Genomic DNA, 25,960 nt, shown 5'->3' with positions numbered 1-25,960 from the left:
CTCCTGAACAAACTCAGACAACCCCACACTAACATGTCACATGCACACAAAATGTGATCCACACCCTCTCTCAGCCACCAGCGTCACCCACTGAGCGGGAACATTAGAGGAGAACCATTATGCTCATTTCCAGGACTCAGGGTTTTTTCTGGGACTCTTTACATGATTCACAGTTGGAATAAAAGTGCTTGTTTATCTCAGACTGTTCTGCAGCCGCTCAGCTCAGCCTCTGACTGAGTGAGGCAATATTAGCTCAGACCTCTTTAAAAGCCCACTTTCTCCTGATTGGCTGAGCGGCCGGAACAGCCTGCTGAGGGGAAGTGCACTTGGCGCTCCCGAGCAGCGACTCAGCCTCTCGCCGGTGTGCACCGTCGGGTTATTTGTGTGCCGGAGCACAATAAACAACTGTAGCACTGCTCAAGTAGACTGTTGTTGGAGAACAGGCTGTGCTCGGAGCTGTTGACCATATGAAGAAAGTAGGAAATAAACACTGGAGACGGGGCGCTGGGAGCAGCCGGTCACCTTTCTATAGATACTGGTTTCTCTTGAAATGGTCTTTAGATGCAGGTGTTTGCTGTGGAAGCACAGGGAGGAGATATGTAATAGAGTTGGAAGGAGTGTTGAGCATATTGACCGTTTCTGCTAGAACAGCCATTTAGCCTCATCGAATGAACCAGTGATGATTCATAGGGCAGAGCGTGGTTGGGGGGGCAGGAGAGAGAGTGTGTGTGTGTGTGTGTGTGTGTGTGTGTAGTTCGATGCGTTCAGGGTTAGTTGATGTATGGACATTGGAAAACTCTGGCAGCAGCAGCCGACCCTCTGAGTGGAGCTGTCCGCCACCATTACAATGTCAGAGTGGATACAGAGTAATCAAGCCCCACTCAAGGTCCCCCCCCCACACACACACACAGCCACACACACACTAACACTTCTATCTTCGTCACTCATTGACAAAATACATCCCCTAACCCCCCCCCCCCCGTACTCTCACATCTATCACCTTTTAATCACATTTCTTCTACACGCCCCAAAACTAAACTTAGTATAAAGTAAATTCTAATCTGAACCCTGAAACCCAGTTTAACCCTCGAACAGGCCTTGAAAAGTGTTTGTAAGAAAGTTAGTAAATGGCACAAAGTCCTTAATCTGTAAATCCTGAAGTCAACAAGGTCTCCACAAAGATAGAAGTACACACACACAGACACACAACCCTGGTCACTTTGAATTTAGTCCGGTCGGATTCTGATTAAAGTGACACACAGAGACAACTGCTTTAAACAAATACAGAAAACACAAAAAGAAACTGTCATTTTGCTCTTGCAGTGGATTCAATCCTGCACCATATTTCAGATCTTATTTTAGCAGTAGATGAGCTGGCGTTCACACTCAAACGCACACAGACACACACACACACACACACACACGCGCCAGAACAAGGATGCCAGATGTTCAAACTGTCGAGTGTGGATCGGGCACCGTAGTTTAATTGCTTAGCAAGCTCGTGCACATAGGTTGATTTGATGGCTACGCTGCACACGGCTCCGCCAAGACAACAGACCTGCAGGTGGAACATGCAGCCGGCGTGTGCGAGTGTGTGTGTGAGTGTGTGTGTGTGTGCACGTGCGTGAGTGTGCGGCCCAGGAAAGTGCAGCGGCTGCACAAGTCATCCATCACAGCCAACTAAAGGAGAGATCTTTTTTGGGAAGGCTTAGGGATGTGGCGTCTTGGTCCCATCAGGCAGATGTCACCATATGGACGATCCAGCCAACGATATTTCACAGACACAAAAGGCCAGTGAAGCCATTTGGGCTTTGGAGGGGAGCTATCAGTCTGAGCTGGGTTTCCTGGTGCTGCCCTTGGAAACCTCAGCGGAGGCGACGATGATGTGGAAGAGGGTTTCGTTAAATCTGCCAAAGTGGATTTGACAACGCTCAAACACAAGAGCGACAATCACATCACCGAGAGAGAAGAAGAAGCTCGACTTTAAAGAGAATATATTCCATCTCCACGTTCTCCAAACTACACGGCTGCGTCTGAATCCACATGCAGAGTGTGACAGTCGAGAGCACTACAGCACAATATGCACAGATGACGGCTGCCATATTGGAACCATTACCCTGAGCCTCTTTGTGCTGGGGTTGGGCGCGGGGGGGGGGGGGGCTTTCCTGGCTCGCCCTCGTCTTTCACTGTTCTGCTCACTTCAGCTCGGAGAAACAACAGCCAATCAGAACGCAGGCGATGGCAGCCTCTACATTATTCTGATCAGCTCCACGTATCCTGGTGCCGGATATTTCCATTCAGGGCTTTTCTATTGGCTCCAGCAGGGCGGCATAATGACTCATTTACGACTCAAACAGAAGCACGACTGGAGTCGAGATGACGAGGAGCGTCAAGTGAGAGCGAGTGTGTTGTCTCTTTAGGTTTTTAAGTTCCATTTGAGACTATTTAAGACATTTTTCAGACCCTAAAATATTGCATCACTCATGTACGACTGATATGAAGGAATATCGGGTCTTGTTTCTAGTTTTATCAATGTGTGCAAATATCTGTATCTCAAGAAACGTAGATATTATAAACTAGGCATACATCCAAAAAATCCACAATATTTAAAAGTACTTGAAATATTTTTAAGGCCTAAAATCATCATTACTGAATGCAAAAAAAAAAAAAACAGTATTATATCCGAGGGCCTAGAAGGACGAAGCTTAAAGCTGTAAAAGTTCGAGGGGAGAAGGAGAGAGAGGGAGGAAGGTAACGGAAGAGAAGCCGATGAACGACTGAGGGGATAAGGAGAAGAAAGCTGGAGGGTCGAGGGCGGCAGAAGGCGGCGGGTGACGGCGTGCTCGTCTGGATGACCCCACCCAGCTCCCATATGTCAGGCAGATGCCATGTTTGGTGAGCAGGGGCCACGGACACTGGCACCAACAGAGAAGATGCTGTTTGGCTAAAGAGGCCGCTCTCAGTGTGTGTTTGTGTGTAGTCCCTGAATGTATGATTCATTCTCAACATCACTTTAACTCTGCTCAGTTTCTGCAAAGGTGAAATGAGAACTGATCACAGAAGTCAGTTTATTATAATTTCACACCAAGAGTTTACATTGGAGTGGATTTCTAACAGCGTTCTGAGACGAGAAAAGGATCATCTGATGCTCGGTGCAGGTTTAAGAGAAGGATTATGTACAACTGGTGTCGGAGTCCATCCTAATTTATGCAGGTAAGTTTCTGGGGGAAGACTTGGCCGGAGACTTTGGTCCAAGTGATGTTTTCCGTGAGCTGAACGACAGGTGGTGTGTGTCTGGCGTTTTGGCAGCGGGCGACGTGTCTGCCAAGGAGCAAATCCGTCTGCCTGGGAGAGAGAGAGCGAGAGCGAGAGAGAGAGCATGTATGTGCCTTGGCTGGCTGGCGAGCCGTGCCCAGGTGGCGTTGTGGTTAGCACGGTGTGAAAGTGATGGATCTGAGCGAGCGCTAACGCCGCAGCTCTCTGACAGGTTGTGTGCTTCTGGTGCGTAGGTGAGCCGAGACTTTTTTATTTTTTATTTCACGGAGCATGAGAACGCAGAGTGAAAACCAGATTTTGGATGGAGTGCAGAAAGCAAGTGACTAATCGAAGTTTGAGCGCCGGGGCATGTTCACTCTCTTGGTCCTCGACGCGGAGACGAGATGTCAGGCGACGTAAAGCCACTCGAGCAGAAAGGGAACAATGAGGCTTGTCCTCCACGCATGTTGAGCTTCTCTCATTAACAGCAGTGACCATCAGACGCACACATCCTCCCAGACACCAGCAATCAAACTCCCACTGAAAACAAAGTGCCACTATCTCCCTCCTAACACTTGTCCTTTGTTTCTCCACACCGCTCCCTTCATCCTCATCACCTCTGGTTTCTTTTCTCCCTCCACCTGCAAACTCCGCCTCCTCCTGACTCCACCTAAAGCAGAAAGATCTGCCTCTTGAGGGTCTGCTGGAACAAAAAGTCTCTCATGTCTGTTAATCAAACCAGTTTGGACTGAGTGTAGTTGTCTGAGCTGTGAATTTCTGTCCAAAGAAACTTCTCTCATTGAAGACACACGTGCATGAATAGTGCACGGTAAGCAGAGAGGAGGACAGTTTGAGAAAAGTCTCTTCAGTGAATCCTCAAAGCGTCTTCAGTGTGTCTGAGGGACACGGGAAGTGTTTGAGTCAACGCTCGATAAAAAGACGGACGTCGTTTTTCTGCATTTGCTTATTTATATGGCCACAAAAAAAGAAAAGCTGAACTTTTACATAAAAGCTTTGCATAAAAGAGGGTGAAATATGAATTCAAAAGTAATGAATATCAATTTCTAGTGTTAAATTAAAGAGACGGACTCATCATGAGCCTCTGATTTGCATGAGAACTGTGTTTACTGTAAACTGCAGCAAAATATCCACTTATTCAGTTATGATGCTTCTTATGTTTCTCTGAGAACGCCCTCATGAAATAATAAACTAGGGGTCTTTTCATGTACATCAAGTGAATGAGTGTCGTTGTCCCTGTCTGAGGTAAACCGGGAGTACGCCCTGATGCACGCTGCCCCCCCCAGCATGACTGTCGGAGGAGATCAGGCGCTCTGGTGGGAACGTGGCCTGACAAGCCCACCAGCGTGGGTTCATGGAGTTAAGGAGGACTCACTCACGCACACACACAAGTAAAACATGTGCACACAAACACACACAACCAACACAAGGACATGAAGGATACGACAGAGAACATTCTCCAGTTCGATCCCAGGGGAGAGCGCAGAGAAGACAATTCTTACGTAAACACTAATGTATCGCACAAACAAGCCGCACACGCACAACTTATCAGAGGCTTAGTAAAGAGTTTGCTCCTCTTACTCTTCTGCTCCCACGAGGTCACACAACTCCAAATAATCAAGGTTTGAACAACCTGGTGCCTGCACTCCCCTGCTGCCTGTCCTCTGTGCACCCCGCCGGCATGTGTGTGTGTGTGTGTGGGGGGGGGGGGATATATTGTGTGTGTGTGTGTTTGTGTGTGTGTTCAGCTGCAGAAGATGGAATTGCGTTTGGGAAGTGGCGCGTGTCAGCTAGGACATGTCAAAAGGGCCCTTAGAGCGGTGGCAGCAGGGGAGGCAACCGCCTGCGCAAGTTACTGTGTGTGTGTGTGTTTGTGTGTCTGTGTGTGTGTGTGTGTGTGGGTCAATAACAGGGAAGCAGAAAATGTCCATTAAAAGGTCCCATCTCTAACTCTACTTGTAAATTAGGTATTGAGCCATTGGTGAGGAGCGGTCATGCTCTCACATACCCATGAAGCTCAGTGTGAGTGAGTGAGTGAGTGTGTGTGTGTCTGTTTATGTGCCCTTGTTTTGTGGGGGGGGGGGGGTTGGATCTTTGATGGGCTGTGACGCATGGGCGCTGGGGTTGAACACGGAGGGCAGCGACCTGAAAGTCAGTCAGTTGGTTATCCGGATACGGCTAAAAGCCATTTATAGATGACACGCTGACAATTTTTTCTGCTGGGGGGGGGGGGCATGATGGAAACCTGATCCACCGTGGCAGGAGCCATTTGGGGCAAACTCGGACACAGCGCCACCGGACATTTATTTGTCTGTTCTCCATCAGTTGTCGTCTTTGTGTTGTGTTGTTGTTTTGTGTCTCACCTTCTCTTCATTTCCCACCTGGGTTAAAAGTATAACATGTACCATGTCCGTCCCCTCTGCCTGGGGACAGCCCATAAGCAACAACAGCCGTGCTACTACATGAAACACTGTTTACCCACAAGGCCTCATTTTGTGGAGAGTGAACCCGCTGTGTAGACACGGCACAATCCCATGAGGCACATCATCAGTGTCCAAACAGTCTCCTCCAACAGGGTGGTTACATTACATGAGCCACCTTACTACAGCGCCCGCACTAAGTGTGTTTGTGTGTGTATGTGTGTGTGTGGCCCAAACAGCACAATTGTACTTTGATAAATGGATCAGCGTTTCCCTGGAGAGATCCTGTGTATGTGAGCGTCCTTCCTGACTTCCTGTATGGATTTCAGCCATATGCAGCTGTAGGTGTGCCCACACCTCCTTAACACAACGTTTCATCTTCATCTACGATTCCCACCCCCATTAACACAATCACTGTATAATACAACTGCTGCACTATTAACCACACCAGGGACTCCTAGAACAAGCTGTAAGAAAACCAGATTACCCATGAAGCAGTTGCTGTGAAATGAAATGCATGAATTAAAAAAAAAAAACTCAACCGCATGCGAGCCACCACTTAAAGGCTCCTTGAAGCAACTTAAAACTGGACCACTGCCGTCATACATGAAAACAAGGCCTCAGTGGGAATCCAGCTGCATCACAGACAGAGAGGGGGGGGAAATAAAGGATTATTTCTCGAGGGGCCTGGTGGATAATCAAAGATTCCACGATGCTAAACTCTGCCTTCAGCACACGGTCACATTTTAATAAAGATCTTACGAGTCACTTCACAAACATTTGGCGAAGGTGTGAACATGGTTTCTATATCGTAATCCCTTCAGTGGGGATCATACTGGAAACGAGGCCGAGGTCGATGCAGCCATCGCTGGTGGCGATTGATAATAACTGTGCTTGCAAGGGACTGACAGACACTTCTGTGTTTGTAATTGATTTGTAATTAGCAAACCGGAGATTTAAGCTTGTGACACTAATGAACTTTAGGGTGACTGGGGGAGACAGTTAGCGCCCAGTGGCCTGTCTGAGCTGGAATCGGTCATGACGTCGTCGTGTCTCTACCTGGTCGACACAAACAGATCAGTCCAAGGATGAGCGTCTGTGTTCCTTAAAAGAACTGACTAACAGGCCGTCAGTAAATATCGTGTTTCTCCATCTTGATCTCCCTCAAACATTATCCGACAGCTCCACTGTTTTCCATCACTTATAATCTTAAAAGAGAAGCATCGCCGTCAGCACAGTTTGGGTTCAACGGGGCAGAGTCGGCTGATGCAAGATACAAATAATTTGACTGAAACAACAAAATGCAAATGAGCGAATGCAGAAGTCCAAACAAGCCTCCTCTGGCAGAGCTGGTAAAATAAAATGCTCGGGCTAAGTTCGGATCGCAAAGGTTAAAAAAAGAACACGGGGTGCGAGGGAGCGTGAGCAGCAAGAAGTGAGGGAGTGATACGGAGAAGGCGGAGGAGAGGAATGGAGAGAAAAGGAGCGTGTAAACAAGAAATAAGTGATGAAGAGTAGAGCAGTGGAGTTTTAAGTGGCGATGGGAGGGAGAGAGTGAGTGATGTCGACAAAGCGGTGAAGAGGGGAGAAGGAAATACGGGAGAAATCAGGTCCTGAACAATGAGCGGAGAGAGACGTTAAGAGAAATGAGGAATGAGGAGGAAATACGTTAGTGAGCGTGTGTGTGTGTGTGTGTGTGTGTGTGTGTGTGTGTGTGTGTGTGTGTGTGTGTGTGTGTGTGTGTGCCAACGTGGCAACCTGCCATCCGAGCAGTGGCTGGAGGTTGACGGTGCCAGGACAATTTCGGGATGGCTTGGTACACGGACTGTGCCGGGGGGGAAGGCATGAAGTCAGCGGGAGAGACTCAGGTCGGAGCGAGGGATGAGATCTCTCTTCGCGTGGTGTTAGAAAACGAAAAAGATTGTTTGTGTTTGGCAAACGTCAGAGAACAATTCATGGATTCTGATTTTAAAAAGGCGTATTTACTGGACTGATGTCTACAAGTTTCTGACATGTGTTGAAGCTGGATTCATGTAAGGGGACTGTGAGGCCTAGAATCTATTTTCCACAGAAACAGAACCGTTCTCGAGATCTGTATCCAGGTATAAAAAATTTGTGCATTGACAAATAAGGAGGAAGACCAGACCAACACGGATGAGTAACGTGATGCGGGTGAGACTTATGAGGAAGAAAATATGGTCTGCAGTAAAAAACAAAAACAAAGAAAGGCTCAGGCTATAACTGAAACCAAAGTGACACAGTTACAAGCTCACAAAGGCTGAAATACTGTAACTACTGTATATAAAGCCCCCCCGCTTCTGTTTCCAGTCCTGATCTGGTGATAAAGCACAGATATCACTCACAGATGATAATCTAAATACCAAAGGCTCATAAACAACACACGCAGAAGGTCTGCACATGACATGACAGATGTATGACGGATTAAACCTCGTATTATGACATTAGATCTGTCTGCCAGACGGTATCGGCGTGTTGTGGGTATTAAGTGTGTGGTCATTTGGACGGCTGCAGCATTATCGCATTATACAAAGTGCAACTGTTACAAACCACATTGTTCTAATAATTCCACAAATTTCTGTCGGTGTGGGGGGGGGGGGGTCACGTATCTCGAGAAACGTTCATTTTACCGGCTTCACACTTGGCATGTGACTTGTTAAAGGCCCAGAGAAGTCAGTGTAGGAGACATGATATGTTAAATATTCATAAGCAATGAATACAAATGCAACCAGCCGGGAGTCGACGGTGGTGGCGTTGAGGGAAAGCGGCAGAGACAGCTGCTTCTCCGGTTCGAGGTTCTATTTTACTGAGTGGAGCTCCACTGAACTTTGACTAAGCAGGTGAACGGCTCTTTGTGCAGCAGCTGCAGCTTCGGGGTTCCGTGGACTGAGTCACACAGCCGCTCTTTATTTGTCCGCGGCTAAACTCCCGCAGGTCACTTTTACGGTTTCAGAAAGAAAAGCAGCAACCAGCGTCACCGCGGGCCAAACGAACAGCCCACTCCACACAGGTGGACTCACAACGGGCACTAGTCCTCCACGTTGAATTTAAACCTCCATTAACCTCGGAATGGCGGCACTAGTTTTGGTCCGGTGTTCCTTAAAAACTTGACGACCGAGTGCTTATGGGAGCTCTGATTTTCATCTGTGATGTTACGGGTCATTTCCATACCACAGGACATCCTCCCTGTTGTACTTTAATCTGGTGCTTTACTGTCCGTCCACACCTCTAGGTCACTGTCAGTCTCCCCTCACTAAGTACAGTCTATCAATCATCATTTAGATGAGTGTTTGTCCACCCACCTGCCTGCCTTCCCTTCAATACCCCGCTTCCCCTCAACGAGAGGCCGGCAGCTGGTGCACGATCATCTTTTCGCCTACACTTTCACCATGAATCCTCTTCCTTTGCCATGATACTGATGGATGGCTGCAACAATAGCTATGTACTCCATATGGTGTGCAGAGTGGGCATCAGCCGGTGAAGGGTTTAAGGCTGAAATGCACTCGGGAAGAAAATAAATAAAAGCCCCAAATGGATAATATCCCTCTGTGCTCTGCCTCTTCTGGGACAATGCCACTCTCAAAGACTGGTGTTAACCTTCAGTGCACTTATGACTGACTATTGATAGTCACTCAAGAGCCAGTGAACATTACAGCCCATCTGTTATGCAATGCTTAGCACTACAGATTACAATGACCATGTTCCAATCCCCTGGAATGGATAATGAATAAAGAATGGAGCCAAAATGGAGCAGACAGGAAGGACAAAAGTCACTTCTCGGAGAAGCCGATAGTCTGGATGAGTGAAAAAGAGAGGAAGGAGGAGCAGAGGAACTCAAGGTTGGATCCCCCACTGCGAATAAGCTCAAGGCAAACTTTCCATAAGATGAAAAGGAGCAGGGGCACAGATCCAGGGGTCAACGAAAGGTTGTATCTTTGAGCAGTTTTTGGCTTCATTGCCTCGGCAAGATGATGTTTTCTGTTGTCGCACTGGCAGCAGCTGCAGTGCTGCTCATAAATATTTGAGTCAGAAATGCACCTTGCAAACAAAAGACTCGAGGTCAACTCCGGGAGGGAACTGGAACAAAAGGCAGCCATACAGCAAATTAAAAGATTAAACTAAATCCATCCATGAGAGTGAATGTGGTAAGCAATGGCATCAGTTTTGGTAAAGAAAAAACTTTCACAGTGAATTTCATTAACTTCATCTGCAAACTCTGTGTTTTTCTCCTCAAATGTCAAGAGTCAAATGTGCGGTTTCAAAATATCTTGTGTTGTTGAGTTCAAATCCAAAAGATATTAAATGTGCTCGAAAAAGATAAGCAGCAAATCCTCAAATTTGAAAGCCGTAAATCCAAAGAAGGATTTTGAAAATGCCATAATAGTTGATTCATTTCCTGTCAATCAAGTGTTCAAACCTCAAAATTGAGTCCATAATGAAACTTCTGTTTCAGCTCTAACAAATTTAAGTTCAGGAAAGATCGAATGAAGTTCGGCAACATAACGATTATGATCAACAAAATCATTATCTGGTTTCATATTTAAAGATATGACACTGTTATATCCCTCAGCACCAATAACATCAAACTGGGCCTTTCAGCCTCTCTACACAGGTCTTTCAGGCAGGTCCAAATATTCTATGGATCAGAAGCATATTTCTTCCACTTCATGGTTGGAAAAGCCGACTAATAAGACTCCAGCTCGCTTTTACCAAGCTGGGAACATGGAAGATCTCAGGATCGGACTTGACGGATGGAATCAACAAGAAGATAACCGTGGAACTTCCCTCAGCACGCTCGTGTAGATGCATTGGCAACACGTCTGCAGCCGGCGAGGACGAAGCACAACACTGGAAAAGATGCGGCTGAATACTAACGAGAATCCATTTGATCCAACAAAACCTTAAATCTATGCCGTCTATAAGCCTATTAGTCGTATGGCTGGGAGGTTTTAATCACTGTCTTTGTCTATAGGGTCCATTACCCAGAGACTGCATTACGATCTCTGGCTTCTCTTAAGAGGTCAGAGGTCAAAACACTCTCACAACGATGTGATCACAGAGCTCTATTGACGGACTGGGCCCGGAGTGCTTTAATCGCTTCGGCACAAAAACGAGTTACTTACACGTCCGTACGCGAGTGGATAAATAGCGTTTACAAATGTGCGACAGCGTCTAATTTATATAAATATGCCTTTTGGTTGGTTGTAAATAATTACACTCTGGCGGACATATATCTCCATCCCTTTTGTGCTTATGGATTTTTAAGCCAACAGCAGAGTGACTAATATTAGGGATTTGCAGCAGCAGTAATTGCAGGGGGAACAAACATCCTCCATTTTTCTTTATCCATCACGTACAGAGTGGCTTTGAGTCGGCTGCGCAAATTAGCATAATGAGGGGACAGCAAATGGTTTGACAAAATGGCCGCCATTTTGGAGCAATATTGTTGTGTAAATTGTGTATTTTCTCGTTCTGTAGATCGACAAAGGCGCAGTGATCACAAGACAACACGTACTGATACAAGTTTGCACGTATGGATTTGGACACAGAGCTGGAAACGAGGAGGCAGTGGTATGCGAGCACAGAGATGTGGTAATTATTGGAGTGTCAGAAAGCCACAGGCGGCAAATGGACCTTGTTACATCAAATAAAAGGGGGGAGGCCTGCTCCGTGCTACACAGATCGAACCACAGCAGCACTAACACTTATCCATATCACTGTGAGCCGCAGAGGAACAAGCAAGCAGGAGGAAGTGAGGAGTTTGAAATGATTTAAAAGACAGAGCCGTCAGAGTAAAGGGCTCGGAAATCAATCTTAAATACACAGAAATTGACGGAAATGATAATAAATAAATCCAAACTTTCACAGTTGGACCTCCCCCTCAAAAATGACATTAGATGTTTTTCATATGTTTTTTGTCATATGTAGTTTGTAATAATCTGAAAAGTTAAAAAGCCTAAAGTAACGGGAGGTCCTCTCTCCCACAGGAAACACAGAAGCTCCTGAACGCCTCGTCAGTACATCAGACAACAACTTGATCATAGACGACCCCCCTCATTAAATGCATTCACTTGGTTTATCTAATAAACTTGCAACTGAGTGTCGCTAATCAATCCAAAACATGTTAATTGGAAAATGTAGTGAGTTTTTTCTCTCCACAGTCGCCAAGAGCTTTCTCGTTGTGGGACCTGTTGTGTTTCTCTGTAACGTTGTAAGATCTCGACATCACAATGCAAAGTGCCTGGAGATGATGCATGTGGTGCAAAACACAACACAATTTAATCGAATTGAACTCAGTCAATTCAGTCAAGGGACATTACAAACACGCACATTTGCATAATGCACACCTAGCAGCTAGTCCGGCCGCTCCGACCAATCACAACAGACCGGACCAGCTAGCCAATCAGAGCAGACTGGGCCAGAATAATTTGACCAATCACGTCAGTTTTCACTTACAATTTTCTGCAGGTACTTCTCCTTGCGGACGTCCACCATGACGTATCCCTCTTTGACCAGCCCGAGGCCGACGTCGTTCTTGGTGTCCCCGAACTGTATCGTGGCCTGTGGGCAGGTGGCCCCCGAGTACTCCACGTTCAACAGGCACTGGCTGTTCTGGATGTCCCGCACCACGCAGTCCACCACGTCCGCACGGGCGTCGTCCTGGAAGAGAGACACGGAGAGAAAGAGACGTTGATAAGGAGCGGGGATTAGGAAGGAAGAGGAGGAGAGGAAATGGGGCATTAATAGATGGTGTGATCAGCAGAGGGGGAAGAAAAGGGTGAGGAGATAATGGAATAGATGGAGAAGGGAGGGAAAGTGAGGAAAAAGAGGTGAAAGGGATAATTAGTGTGTTATCGCTGATGGCTCCTGATGGGCAAACGCACACAAAGACACGCAATGCAGAGGCTGATGTAAAAAGCCACATAGGCATGAACATGTTCGGATGAGATTTCGGGGGGGGGGAAGAAAGTGGGACTAAAGTGGTAGGGGCTCAATTTGCGTTATAACGTGGTCGCAATCAAATGAGTGATTCACCGATCGGCAACTACTTCCTGATCACTGTAATCTGTGGAAATTACCTCCTCCGCCGGTTCAAGAGAGAAGAGATTCAAGCTGGGCTGAAGTTTCTAATGGCCTGAATCTCACCTGCCCTCCACCTCCTCCTCCTCCTCATCATCTCCCTTTCTTCTCGTTTCCTCTCATTCTTCAGTTAGTCATGTCTCTTATTCCTCACCCGCTTGAATGTGAAAGGCCAGCTTTTGATTGAACGCGTGTGCCGGGGGGGGAGATGGAAACCAAACCTGACCTCACATCCTCGGGCGATCGAGGCAGAAACAAGAAGAAAAAAAACCGATAACAAAGGGAGCTGCGTCTTCAAAGACAGGAAGACACTTAAAAACAAAAACAAAAAATGGGTCCCTGGCCTTCATACATCCCTCCTCTGCACCATCCATCTCTTTGCTTCCCTTCTTTCTTGCCCTGGTCTTGTCTCCATGGCAACCCCCTTCGAGCTAGCCGCCCTTGGGTATGTGTGTGTTAGTGTGTGTGTGTGTGTGTGTGTGTGTGTGTGTGTGTGAGAGCATGTGTGGGCAGGGAAGCTTGTTCAAGGCACCAAAAAAACGAAGGGTCTTTGTTTTTGTCCCCGCTCTCCCCCTGGTCAGCTTGTCACCCGCGCTGCAGGGGAGCTCAGGGCGAGAGAGAGCGAGGCCGAGTCAGTGTGTGACAGAGAGAGAGAGAGGGAGAGAGAGAGATAGAAAGATAGAAAGAGAAAGAGAGAGAGAGATAGAAAGATAGAAAGAGAGAGACCGCCAACACCGGAGGAGAGAGACAAACGCAGGAAGAGTATTACAGAACAAGGATGCTTCAACACTGGCGGGGGGGGGGTGTTATACAAAATTAATGAGAGCCTTCCAGTGACCCCCGTCTTGTCGACCTTATGTGCAGAACAATCCCAGTTAAAACCTTTTGACGCATTTACAGCAGGCTGAGATATTTCCACTTTACTTACTGTGGCATGATTTTTTATTTTTACATTCAACACCTGAGCCCATTTAAACCCAAGCTTCAGTAATGAAACTTTATTGCCATGTATACTTTGATTCCTTCTTAGAGGAATATAAAAAGATTTTTTCTAAAGAACCTTTTCAAAAGCCAACGCATCCATCTTTCACTTTCCCCATCACACAGAGCTCCCGCTTAAGAAATGTATAAAGGACACCCAGATTACAAGAGAGTGTGTATGGACATGTGAAGACGAGTGTGAGGGAGCCGGTACAGAGGGATCAATACACAGCCCTTAAAGACAAAATGTTGATGCCAGCGAGTTATAAGTGTTGAAAACACACAAATATAAATTGTAGGGAAAGTTGTGTAACCTTGTGGAAACCTCAAATCATTTGTGGTTGGACTTTTTTTTTATTTGGCATTTTTAGGGATTTACTCTGTTGTTTGTCTTTTTTACAAGTGCTCTCCAGACATTAACTACTTTCTTTAATTAGCTGACGAGGCATCCTTGAAGTGTCCGGGTGTCAGGAGAGGAGGCGGCTTCACAGGAGTTCACAACATCCAAGAAACTGGACTTGAAATGTGCTGGTGTGTGTTGCTACAGAGAGATGACATAGCCCAAGCTACAGAGAACGTGTTATTTCTAAGTTACAAGTTCACATTTCAGTTTTGTTTTCCTACAAAACAACCGACAAATGTCTCTTTCTGAGGCATCTTATGAAACTGCACTAGAAAGCAGCAGATTTATGTTGTTGCTTCGAAAAAGAAGGCTTTAAAGACTCGACTGTGAAGCTGTGCGACTTCATAGTCGACACAGACATATGTGCTGGGCATCGCCTGGCAGCTTGAGCGACAGAGACACAACAACCTGTCCTGTGTGCGGCAGCGAAGGTGCAGTGCAAGTCGGGCAGCGTGGAGTCGATGTGAATGACACGGTGGAACTGTCCAGACAGAACAGACGACAAACACATGACAGCAAAACCAGGAGGAAACAAAAAGAAGAGGAAAAGGGTGAGACAGATTCAGAGTGACAGAGGAAGAGTGAGAGGGAGAGGTGTGTGTGTGTGTGTGTGTGTGTGTGTGTGGGCTGTAAAGTGTAGGTGATGCCTCTGTCCCCCGGGTTGGACCAACAGATGGGCCACTTCCTTTAGGAGACACTGACTCATGAGACAGGTGATAGCATGCACACAGGGATTACAAGTGTGTGTACAGACACACACACACTAACACGCACACAGCTTCTACCAAGCCACTGAACTGAGAGAAGCTTTCTATAAAAAAAAAAAAAAGAATCAGTAAAAATAAGCATTGTTGCTTTAAAAAAAACATTAAGCATATGTAGTTATGACGCAGGTAGTCCCATGACAGTTGTCCTAGTAACACTTTGAAGCTAAATAAAAACAGCCCAATAGGGGAAGCGGGGGCTTTAAACATTTCACGAGAGACGAGACGAAAATAAGACTTAACATCAACAGCAAAACACATTACAGCCTCTGAATTAAGTCACATTAGCAACTTGACCGTAAATGACTGCACAATCTAAATGCATGAGCTAGGTGTACCTAATAAACTGGCCTCTGTGTGCTGCTAATCACTGCAAAAATCCTTATTTTAACTGTAGTTAATTAATTCTAGGGACATTTTATAGGAACATGCAAAGTGCAACACATTTCCTTAAAACTACCAAACCACCCAGTGGTTATTCTGGCAAAAAAACATGTTTGTATCTGCACCAAATATTCTGGAAGCTGCCGGCTCAGGATGCTTCCAATGAGTTGACCCCCCTGACCCACTCAAAACGCAGGCGGAGACAAACACACACCGGGGGTTAGGTAAACACACGCTGATGTAAACAAGAAGATTCGGCTGCAGAAAAAAAAAAAGAGCCAAAAAAACGATATAACTGCTTCTCAACTATCAGACGGACATTTGAGCACAAACCCAGCAAGAACCTGGAAACTCTGGATCTATCTACAGTAACTTTGGGACTCTTGGTTTGCTGCAGAAATATCGAATCAATACAGATATAAAGTTAAAGCGTCTCTGATACCATCTCCATTATTCTGGAGTAAATCAATGGGTTCATGTTCAAGGCCCTGTCGGCTTTGTACCACATACATTATGGATGAGCACTATAGCTGGGAATGAAAAAAAAAAAAACTCGACCCTTTTCTGTCGGTCGCAAACTCATCACCTCGTGCGATAAGTGAAACTCAGAACTGTTTTTATGTCTTGCCAGGAAAGTCGACTTTCAAAAAGCTGGCAGAGAATGAGACAGAGGAAGTTGATATATCTGGAAGTTAATTATGAGGCTTTTCAGCGGCGACACATATTAAGAGATATGCGTGTGTGAGCGTCTGTGCACTTACGTCCTGTGGGACCTGGATGAAGGCGAAGCCATACTCGGTGGCCTGTGCTGGCAGGGTCCTGGTGCTGAAGGCGGGGGGCAGGACAGCTAGACGGGTGGACGACACCACTTCTCTCTGAGGGAGGAGGAGGAGGAGAGGACAGAAATCAGACCCAATATAGAACAGCTTTCAAGGCAGCCTGCACGATGTTGATCTCTGCAATCAAACAGACACACTGACATTTGTTTTGACTACGGCTGTAATACTATGTGCAAATACCGCTGGTGCTAAAGCTCCTAAAGTCTCTGTTCATGGTTTGAAATATTTACTCTCTGTAAAATGATCAGACTTTGGAGGGCGAGGCTTTCGAGAGCGTGAAGCGGAAAAGCTCGACAGTAATTTGTGTATTTGTTTGAGATGAAGACGGCTTCAAAGCAAACACGACTGACTTCCATCTCATGCTTCAACTACAGCAACACAAGTTGCAGGAGAAAAGCTCGGTCATGTTCATAATGATACAGAAACATGAAACAGAAAAATGCAACAAGCTCTTTGGAAGCTTGTGATGACATTTTTGTCTCTTAAATCAAATCCATCTCGAAGTGAAGAACATTTTCAAAAACACAACTCAATAGACTCCGCCTGGAACTCCTCCTGCTCCCTCACACGTTTACTTCCCCAATGTGAAGGAAGGAGAGATACCGGTTTGGTAGATGTAGCTTTCGGGCTGCATGCTTGTATATTTCACCTTACCGCTCATTTCACAGCTGTTTCTACAGCAGCGCTGGGACCGCTCTCTCTGAGCCATCTGCTCTGGAGCTCAGCGACAAGCAAAAGGTGAAGAATGAGTAAAGATGACAATAGACGTCGGGTTAAACGCCACCAGACTCGCCAAAGGCAACACTACTTCCCACTGTCGCTATGTGTATTTGAATAGAATCATCGCTGAAGGGACTTTATATCCCAACTGTGTAAGGTTTTTATGAATGTCTAATAATAACATTAATATGTTAGATTGCATTTCCAACCTGTCATGTGCAACGTTGTCACTGCATCTGTGTGTTTTTGCTGAAAAGCTTTTTATCGTCAACTATTTGAAATGACCCTGATTCTGACCCCAAGTTCAGAATCTAAACAAAAACGGAAATTTCAGTAAATGAAACACACTAATTGATGCGTTAAAGCTAATGTGTCCCGACAGGAATAAGCCGGAGTGAGTAATGGTCAATCGCTGATCACCACAGGGAGAACACGCTGGTGGAAAGTCAGACAAATATAGCCCTTAGAAATGGGGAGTTAATTTAATGACCCCCATATCTTAGGTTAATGTGTTCATTGGACTGTACAGTCTAGACAGAGAATACCCTCAACATTTATTATGGATTAGAAGGTTAAGATTTATTGACGCCATATTAGAGTTTGACAGCACTGTAAATGTGGCCTTTAAAAATGAAAGGCAAAAGTGCTCTGCTGTGTTTGCTAATGATCATATAATAATTCAGGTATGGAGCTGTACCTGTGACTAATAGCTCCTGACACAGCAGCATGAAATCAAGGCCAGAATGACTCAATCCAAGAAGACACAAAACTACAGAGGCCGAGGTGGATAGCAGCCTGTGTGTGTGTGTCTGTGTGTGTGTGTGCGTGTGTGCGCCAGGTTGGCCTCGGAGAATCACACTTTCAGCAACATGCCAGGATGCATCGCGTCTGCCAGCCAAACCTCGAGCTGTCCCCCACTCCGAGGTCAGTCACACACTGTGCCGCTCCACTGCATTATGGGAAATCTCCCGCGGGCCAGGGGTTGGCTGCATGAGCCACTTGGTGATGCAAGCATGTGTGCGCACGTGGGGCACAGGGACGCAGACAATAACGCACTCACATGAGGATCGAGAGAGTGCCTTCATCATCAGAGGATGAGGAAAAAAATAAAAAAGAGACTGAGATGGAAGGGGGGGGGGGGGGGGGTTCTGCTTTTGTCACCGGTACAAAAAGACATAAAAATGATATACTCAGTTGTACCATTTGCTTCAGTCGTAAACAAAGGGAAACAAACACGCCTGCGTCTTATTTGTCCTGAAAACTCCCGCTGAAGGCTACATTAAGGCTGCTGTGAACATTAAGGCTGCGCAAACAACTGGTGTCTGGGTGGATGCAAGTAAAAAGGAAAAAGAAATCCCCTTTCAGAAGCTCGGTTCCCTCCAGCTGGGGGTTTTGAGCATCGCCCGATTCGACTGTTTTGTTTGCTTTAACGATGATCGTGCAACATCCGGTGGATTTGTCACACGGTCAAATATTGGGTCACAGGGTTACTCACGTTGCCGTAGTCGATGTAGAAGACGTGCACCTTCGCCGGCGACTCAACTTTCTCCACCCGGGCTCTGTACCTGCAGAGGCAATAGAATAATTGAAAGGGGGAGAGGAAGACAGGGAGAGAGAGAGAGAGAGGGAGTAGAGTGGAGTGGAGTGGAGGGGAGCAAGAGATGAAGACAGAGGGCACAAGAGGAAAAGGAGATGAGTAAATGATTCCATGCTTATTTCCCTGGGGGGAAGGTGTTGGAGGATCTGTCTGTTGTGATCGGAGGAGAGGAGCAGGCGAGGATGAAGGGGCCGGGGGAGTGAAGGGGGGGGGGGGGCACCGGGTGGACGAGGGGGGGGCTCTATCAGGACATCAGGTTATCAGGACAGGCTGTGAAATTGCACAGAGGCCTCTTTGCAATAAAGGACAGAAAGTTAAGGCTATTTTTGTCTTGTAGAAAAATAACATTAGAGCATTAGTGTTAATGATAAGATGATAAGAGCACTTTGGTGTGTTTGATCCTCTGAGACGTTTGATTGACAATGAAGTTGATTCTATTGACAAACACATTATTGACCAAATTAAGGAAAAGCAAAAGTACGCTTCTGAAGTTTAGACTGTATATAAAGATGGTTACAAACACGCTATCTTTGTCAAAACCAACTTTCGACTGATTGCGAGTCAAACTTAGTTTTCACTCCTGAAGTTTCAATGCATTTTATAGCCTCAAATAACCAATTAAAAACCAAACTTACACGGAATACACAAATCAGTGTGATAAGAACTAGCGTGTGTTTCATTTGGCCCACGTCCCATCCACTAACATGGAGCTGGCAGGACGTGTGATCTGTACCACAGCCAGCTCCCAGGAGGGCAATCAAGATGTTTGGGCTTCACTGTTTTTTTTTTGGGAGAGCCGTCATGTCGACTGTCTTTACACACAGTCTGTGATCGGAGCTGAATCCTCGTAATGAATTCACACAGGAGCTGCAGAAGAGAATGTCTTCCTCAGTCTCCTCATCTGACCGCCACTCGTCTCACTCTCAATCACGACACACACACACACACACACACACACACACGAGAAAGTGACAAAGACAAACTGGCAGCGACGCAAGGACAGCGGGAGAGAAGAGCCACACGGGCGACGAGAGAAAACAGAAGAAAATTAAAGACGATAAACGGGAAGACGAGCTTCAGATGCGGGGGGGGGGGGGGGGGGGGGGGGGAGTGAGAGAGGGAGAGAGTGACTGATGAACACAGTTTCCTCCTCCTCTCGATTCACTCTGACTCCGCGGTGTTCTGAAAGGCCTTGAAAGGCAACGGATTTCTAATTAGCCCCCTAATGAAACAAGCCGACATTCCACATGCGTCACGAAAATACAAAGATGTGGACACAATGTGAACATGAACTTAATTAGCTCGCTGAATCATATGGAGCTGGGTTTTTTTTTTTTTTTAAAAGACAAAAATGTCAGACATTTGCCAGAGGGTGCAGGATTATTGTTCTGTCTTTACAAACAACAGGTTAAAGGGAGTGATGGGTTTTCCCAACCTGTTGTGGAGGCTGGAGCGAGAGAATAACTTTCGCTTGGCCCCCAATACCCCGGAGAGGAAGAGAGAGGGAAGAGAGAGGGAAGAGAGAAGAACACCTGCTTCAGGGAACTTTCTTTTTTCATCATCACTTTTGTGATCTTTTTTCGGCGTCACCTTCCTGACTCCCTCCCTCCCTCCCTCGATCACTGTGACTTCTATCTGTCCCCATGACCATCTGTAAACCTCCAGCATCCGGTGCAGAGACAAGATGAAGAGGTGTGTGTGTGTGTGTGTGTGTGTGTGTGTGTGTGTGTGTGTGTGTGTGTGCGTGTGTGTGTTACTGTCAAGCGGCTGCTGATTCTACAGGGCCAGAGCGGTGGCAGTGAGCTAATTACACCCTGAGGGTGTCTGCAGTTAACACATCACAGGCTTAAACAGAAACAAGGTAAAAAGGGAAGTGTCATGTGATCGTGACGACGGAGAGAAGACAACATAACAAACGTGCAGGATGTCGCTCGACAAACTGTTTTAAATAACTTACTTAAGTTAGAGTCGGAAGTTTTTTAGGTAAGATTTGCAGGTAAGGAAGCTCTGATAGTTTGTTTCTGTCCAGTGTTAATGATACTTGAATTCAGGGTATTTACTGAAACACTGATTTATAGGAAAACATGGTACAAAGTCGATTCAGAGTTAGAGCCCTTCATAATTCATTGTAAATTGACATTAAAGAGTATTTAAGGTGGATCCTTCACCTCTGACCCACCAGGACAGATCAGTTAGGTCTATATAGAATGGATAATGTACTCGTTTTAGTGTCAGTGTGGGTCGTTGATGGGTTTGAGTATCACAGTGGTTGCTCACCATTCACCATCAGCGAACTTGGCTATGCAGTGGTCCCCTCGGCGCGGGGCGTAGGATCCTTCCACTGGAGGCTGGGCGGCGATCTCTGCCCTCATGGTCTCCATCAGACTTTCCAACTGGGCTCCTGAAACAGACACAGCGACAGCATGAGTGACGACTGTGACACAGAGACACCCCCCCCCACACACCTTGACACGGATACGTCTGCTGCTTTGCCTTTATTACTATTTAATCTAATTTAAAACATGTTTTCCAACTCCCCACAGAGAGGACGTCGGAAATATTGCGTCGCAGATTTCATTAAATTCTCTCGGCGACGGAGGTGCAGGCGGTTTTCATTTGGTTTGCATGTTGGCCTGACTGAGTGATTGACAGAGAGCAGATCCTGGAGCAACAGCGGAAAATGAAAACCATTGTATCCAACCTCGGCAGACCTGAATAAATTCATCAGCACAAGAGAAATAAAGTCGGATGATACCTCGCAGAGCTTTTTGTGCACACACACACGTACACACACAGACACACACAACCTGAGGATGTTTCTGTAGGTCGTCTGAGCCGCTTGTAACTAAATCTTCTCGTAATCGCTTCTCTTTTGTTATTAAGAAAAATTAGATTTATTACTTTATTGCACGATGCAGCTTTAGTTTGATACAAGATGCTGAAGTTAAACTGCATCACTCCCTTAACTCATAGGGACAAGCACAACAAATACCAATTCATCTCGGTTGGATTACAAAGCTTTTCATTCAAACTGAAAAGTAACATTTATTAAAAAAAGATTTATGTTTGGATGTGGAGAAAAGACACTGTCGCTTAAATCTTAAACGCTACACCTCCATTGTTATGCCACATGGTGTCTGCTCCAAACCCACGTTAACCTCAACTGCCCTTTAGAACCAAAAAAGAAGGCAGAAATACCCAGAAGAAAAATTATCGGTGGTTTTTGTGACTCTTGGCACATCACCACCGCGTAGTTAAAGCTGGTTTGACCCTGTTGGAGAAATACAGATTTGAGTAAAGCAAGCCTGCTCTCCCGAGGGGCCTTTATGGCCCATCAAACCATTACATCACGAGGGGCAGACCGATTACGGTGGATTCAGGAGATTGCGGCTGTCGATATAGTTGCAGAAGGAAAAAGCAGATAGTGAGCGAGGGCTGCGCGGTTTCAATGACTGTGGTAAATGGAGGCTTAATTGACACCCATCAACTGCAATTGGGAAGCTGATTGCGAGCGCTACTATGTATATGCATCTCTGAGACTCACCTGCTGCTGTTTGTGCAACATATACAGTCGATTTGTTTGTGCTCTCTGCGTGTGTGTGTGTGAACGATCAATCAAAGCAGCTGATTTAGTAAAATGGCCCAGATGAAATTCAATGGCTGAACATTTCAAGCCACTTTACATCGATTTAGCTGTTAAGGGTGTTTGCAGGCATGAAGCCCAAGATCCTCCCGATACTGTTCTCCTTTGTAAAAGATCTTACATGGGTAATAATAAAAAAGGTTTAATAATAAATAAATGAAATAAGTGAGTTGGTTTCAAAAGCTTGAAAAATGAAATTTGAACATGTGCAAACATTAGGACAACGCTGTGTCCTCTCACACTGCAGAATATATTCTATCAAATCTCTTCAGATCCCTAAAGCTGCTCTAAATTCTGAAGTTAGACTATTTTAATCTGCATAAATACAAATATCTCATGAAGAAAAAAGCTTAAACTTGAAAAGACAACGAGATTCAAGGGCGTGTGGTGAAATGAAAAACTGTGTTTTCCAAAACAGAATCTACGTCATGAATGTCCTAACTCCTGCTGCTCTGCCCAGTCGCCAGTTATCAGGACATTTTTCAGAATTTTTAAAGAAATCTTAAAACAAGATAGAAGAAAAAGGCTCTTTACTGATGTAGACTTTTATAACAGCTCAGGTGAACACATTCTGTTGATTTCAGGTGCACAAGGATACAGTCTGTGTGTGAAGCGACTTCTGCTTACTATACACGTTTCTGTGAAACAGCTTGAGGGAAGGCAGCACACACACACACACACACACACACATCTTACCCCTGCACTGCTGCTATGAGTCTTTATTAAGACCTTATATTATTTATGCTGGTAAATATAATACACAGATATATAAATAATGAGCTTGTTTTCCCAGGGTTCTCTGTGCTGAGACAGCCAGGCAGCTGCCAACCAGCCGTGTGTGGGAAATCTTCATTAGCGTGATGTCAAACTAAGAGGGGCAAAAAAAAAAGAGGTGTGGAGGTAAAAACTGGGAGCTCAGTTTGATTGTGGAGGGGGTCAGGGGGGGGAGGGTGTCCAAACACCTCATTGGCCACCTACTGCTTCACCAACTGCTGATGAATGCAGTGTGGGGAATAGAAGTAAAAACACACACACACGCACCAAACAGACACATCCTCAGCATTTTGTAGAGAAAGCAGTTTTGGGAAAAACATTGCTGGATGAATTGCCTGCATCTCACAAACACACACAGTCAGAGGTGGTGTGGTGACATCATGGCGCCCCAGCTTTGCCATGGCGGCGTGGTGCAGACTCACTGGGAAGGCGTCTGGGTTGCAGCCGGCCACTTCCTTCATTTATTAATCTAATTAAAAAAGGTTAGTGTGTGTCTTCCCTCTTCAAGTGCAGCAGTGTATATTTATGCGTGTACATTTACACAACACGTATATTTATATCTCTTCCCATGTTCCGCTGGGGGTCCAGAACCAAAATAAATGGCACGCGACCCTTTAAAGGGTTTCTACCTGCTATATACAGTATATACTCGAATACTAATACTCTAACTAATGGATGGAGCCTCTTAGTGGGGCCTAATTAACAATGCGTTATTCATGGAAATGGTAAAAGCCGGCCTGAGTGATGGTATGTAGATGCAGCTGGGCGATACATTAAAATGGAGGGGGAGGGGGGGGGGGGGGGGGGGATTCTCACATGCCACATCCTTAGCAGTGTCCTGATTCGCTGATGGTGAGATGATATGACTGCCGTGTCTCCGTGTGTCATACGTGTGACAGCCAATTCCTCGCTGTCAGATCAGATGGGTCGCCTAAATGCGCCTCGTCACCATCACGCTCGCTGGCTTTGAATTACACCCACCGTGCCGCCGTAAATACAAATCAGGCTTTTTTTTTTTCTTTTCCGGAAGGTCCCGTTATTGCTCGTGCTGCTCACATGCATCACTCTCAATCATCCCGAGAGAGCCACAGACGCCATTCAAGTCAACCTCTGTGTTTTCTGTTCACATTTCATATCAGTGATTAAACTGCTTCTCGCACATATTGTACAATTTGTTTCCCAAGCACCTCCGATTTGCTGCGTTATGTTCCTCCCGGTAGAAGACATTGATCACTGCACTATACAGGATTGATGGATGTAAGTTGAGCTTCTTTATGTAGAGGTGGTAAGGGGGGGGGGGGGAGCGGTTATCACTGTTGTCTGGTAAAGAAGGTTCCTAGTTTAAGTCCTGCGTTAGGTTTTCTGTGTGGGTTTTCCCGGGTTTATTATTTAGTTGGAGATTAAACATGGTTATTATTCCGTTCCCCCATTATACACGCGTGCAGAGTATATGCATGAATGGATGGATCTTTATGGAGACCAGCTAAAGAAACATACCGTCACATCCAAACTGCGACATCTTAAGAGAAGCTATGATGAGCAGTGTACTAAATAATCCACTGTATGTGCTACTATAACTATTCCCTATAGCTTCTGGACTGTATAGGCTCTGGTTGAGTTATGAAGTCAAAGGGCAGGGACAGTGCAGTGTTATGGATCAGCAATCTTAACAAGCTGTGACCCATAGATTCACTTGAATTAGTTCCAAGTCAGGGCCAGTTGCACTCTTGAAAACAAACCGGAGCCTCTGCACAGAGTGATGTCAACTCGAGCTTCTGTGAAATAAGAAAAAAGAAAAGAGAGTGTACTGAACAAATCAATCTGTGGATGCAGCATTTTTACAATGTGCGTGTTTGATTTAGTGGGCATAGTGGGCTTCATCCATTGTCATTATTCTCTGCTGGGATTTGGAGTTCTGATTTGCTGAGCGGGACAAACTGGAGTTTGACGTTATGAATTTATCAGGAACACATCATCCTTCTGCGTGCGTGAGTGCTATTCCATTATCTGTGCGGTGTAGCTCCGTGCGATGCAGCGACATCTGTCATTTCACATTCTCTCAGTCTTTACAGTGATATTCTTCATCTTTTGGACGGCACTTTGTGTTCTTCCATTCGGGGACAGATTCAGGCAGGAAAAGACAACGCAAACATGGCTGTCGGGGAATTTGAGACTATTACATCTTTTAATACTGTGTGAGACGCGTACTGAGCCTGACCCAAGTGATGTCGTGAGCCCTCTGCAAGAATGTTTGAGATTATGGTTCGTGTTAGGAGTTGCCATCCTGTCCCTGTCCCTGGGATAAGATGCATCTTGAGACAATTCCCTTTCCCGGGAAGAGAGTGATCTCGAGAAGACTTCGAGTGATCCAGACTTGTTATCTGCTCCCTCTAAGGATTGAATTCTGAGATGTCTCTATTGTACCTCAAGCCTTTTTGGTTTGTTCGCAAGGAAGCTGAACTAAGAATCTTTGCTAAGGGATGTGTGTTGTAGAAATATTCAAGGACAACTCAGGGTCATGCAGTTAATTCACCACAGCATCATTCAACCATCAGAACGTCTTTCGATAACATTTCTATTCATCAATGGTGGAGAACGAAGAATGGGATGATTCCAAACAGGAAATTGTCTTTGACCATCTAAAATAAAAATAAGGCGGGTGTATCTGAATGACCTTCTGTCACACGGACATGTTTTGTTTATGATAAAGTCTGAAACAAACCAGAAGACCAGGCTTTCCAAATTCCACACAATAAACCTATTTTACCACCTTTGTCTGAACCAGAGTCTGTGGATGAGGTTATAGTCGAGTGCGTAAAACAAACCACAGATGAAACATATGGCGAGAAGAACCCATGAAAATGGAAAGGAGGGAACAGCTGCCATCGCATTTTACATCTGCAAAGCAATGGCCCCCGATTCACACAGTCGAGAGAACGTATGAATAACAAATAACAATATCTGGGTATGAGATTTTGGCAATATCACACAGAGACGTAATATAGTGTAAATGCGCTTATCACAACACATAGATTTACAGGAAGAGCAAGTACGCACAGGGAAA

General features: G+C 45.7%; 1 protein-coding gene across 1 annotated transcript in view; it reads right to left on the bottom strand.

Annotated features, from left to right (window-relative positions):
* Positions 1-25,960, bottom strand: part of snd1 (staphylococcal nuclease and tudor domain containing 1) — a 166,735-nt gene that overhangs the window by 2,845 nt on the left and 137,930 nt on the right. Inside the window, exons 19-22 of the mRNA XM_053414676.1 lie at positions 20,757-20,880; positions 18,378-18,447; positions 16,085-16,198; positions 12,168-12,371 (exon numbers count right to left, since the gene is read on the bottom strand). Of these exons, the coding sequence (XP_053270651.1) occupies positions 12,168-12,371; positions 16,085-16,198; positions 18,378-18,447; positions 20,757-20,880 (512 nt within the window). The remainder of the gene's footprint in view (positions 1-12,167; positions 12,372-16,084; positions 16,199-18,377; positions 18,448-20,756; positions 20,881-25,960) is intronic.

This window comes from Pleuronectes platessa, chromosome 22 (assembly GCF_947347685.1).
Source record: "Pleuronectes platessa chromosome 22, fPlePla1.1, whole genome shotgun sequence".
In the NCBI taxonomy this organism is placed as follows: domain Eukaryota; kingdom Metazoa; phylum Chordata; class Actinopteri; order Pleuronectiformes; family Pleuronectidae; genus Pleuronectes; species Pleuronectes platessa.
This window is presented reverse-complemented; position numbering and strand designations above follow the sequence as displayed.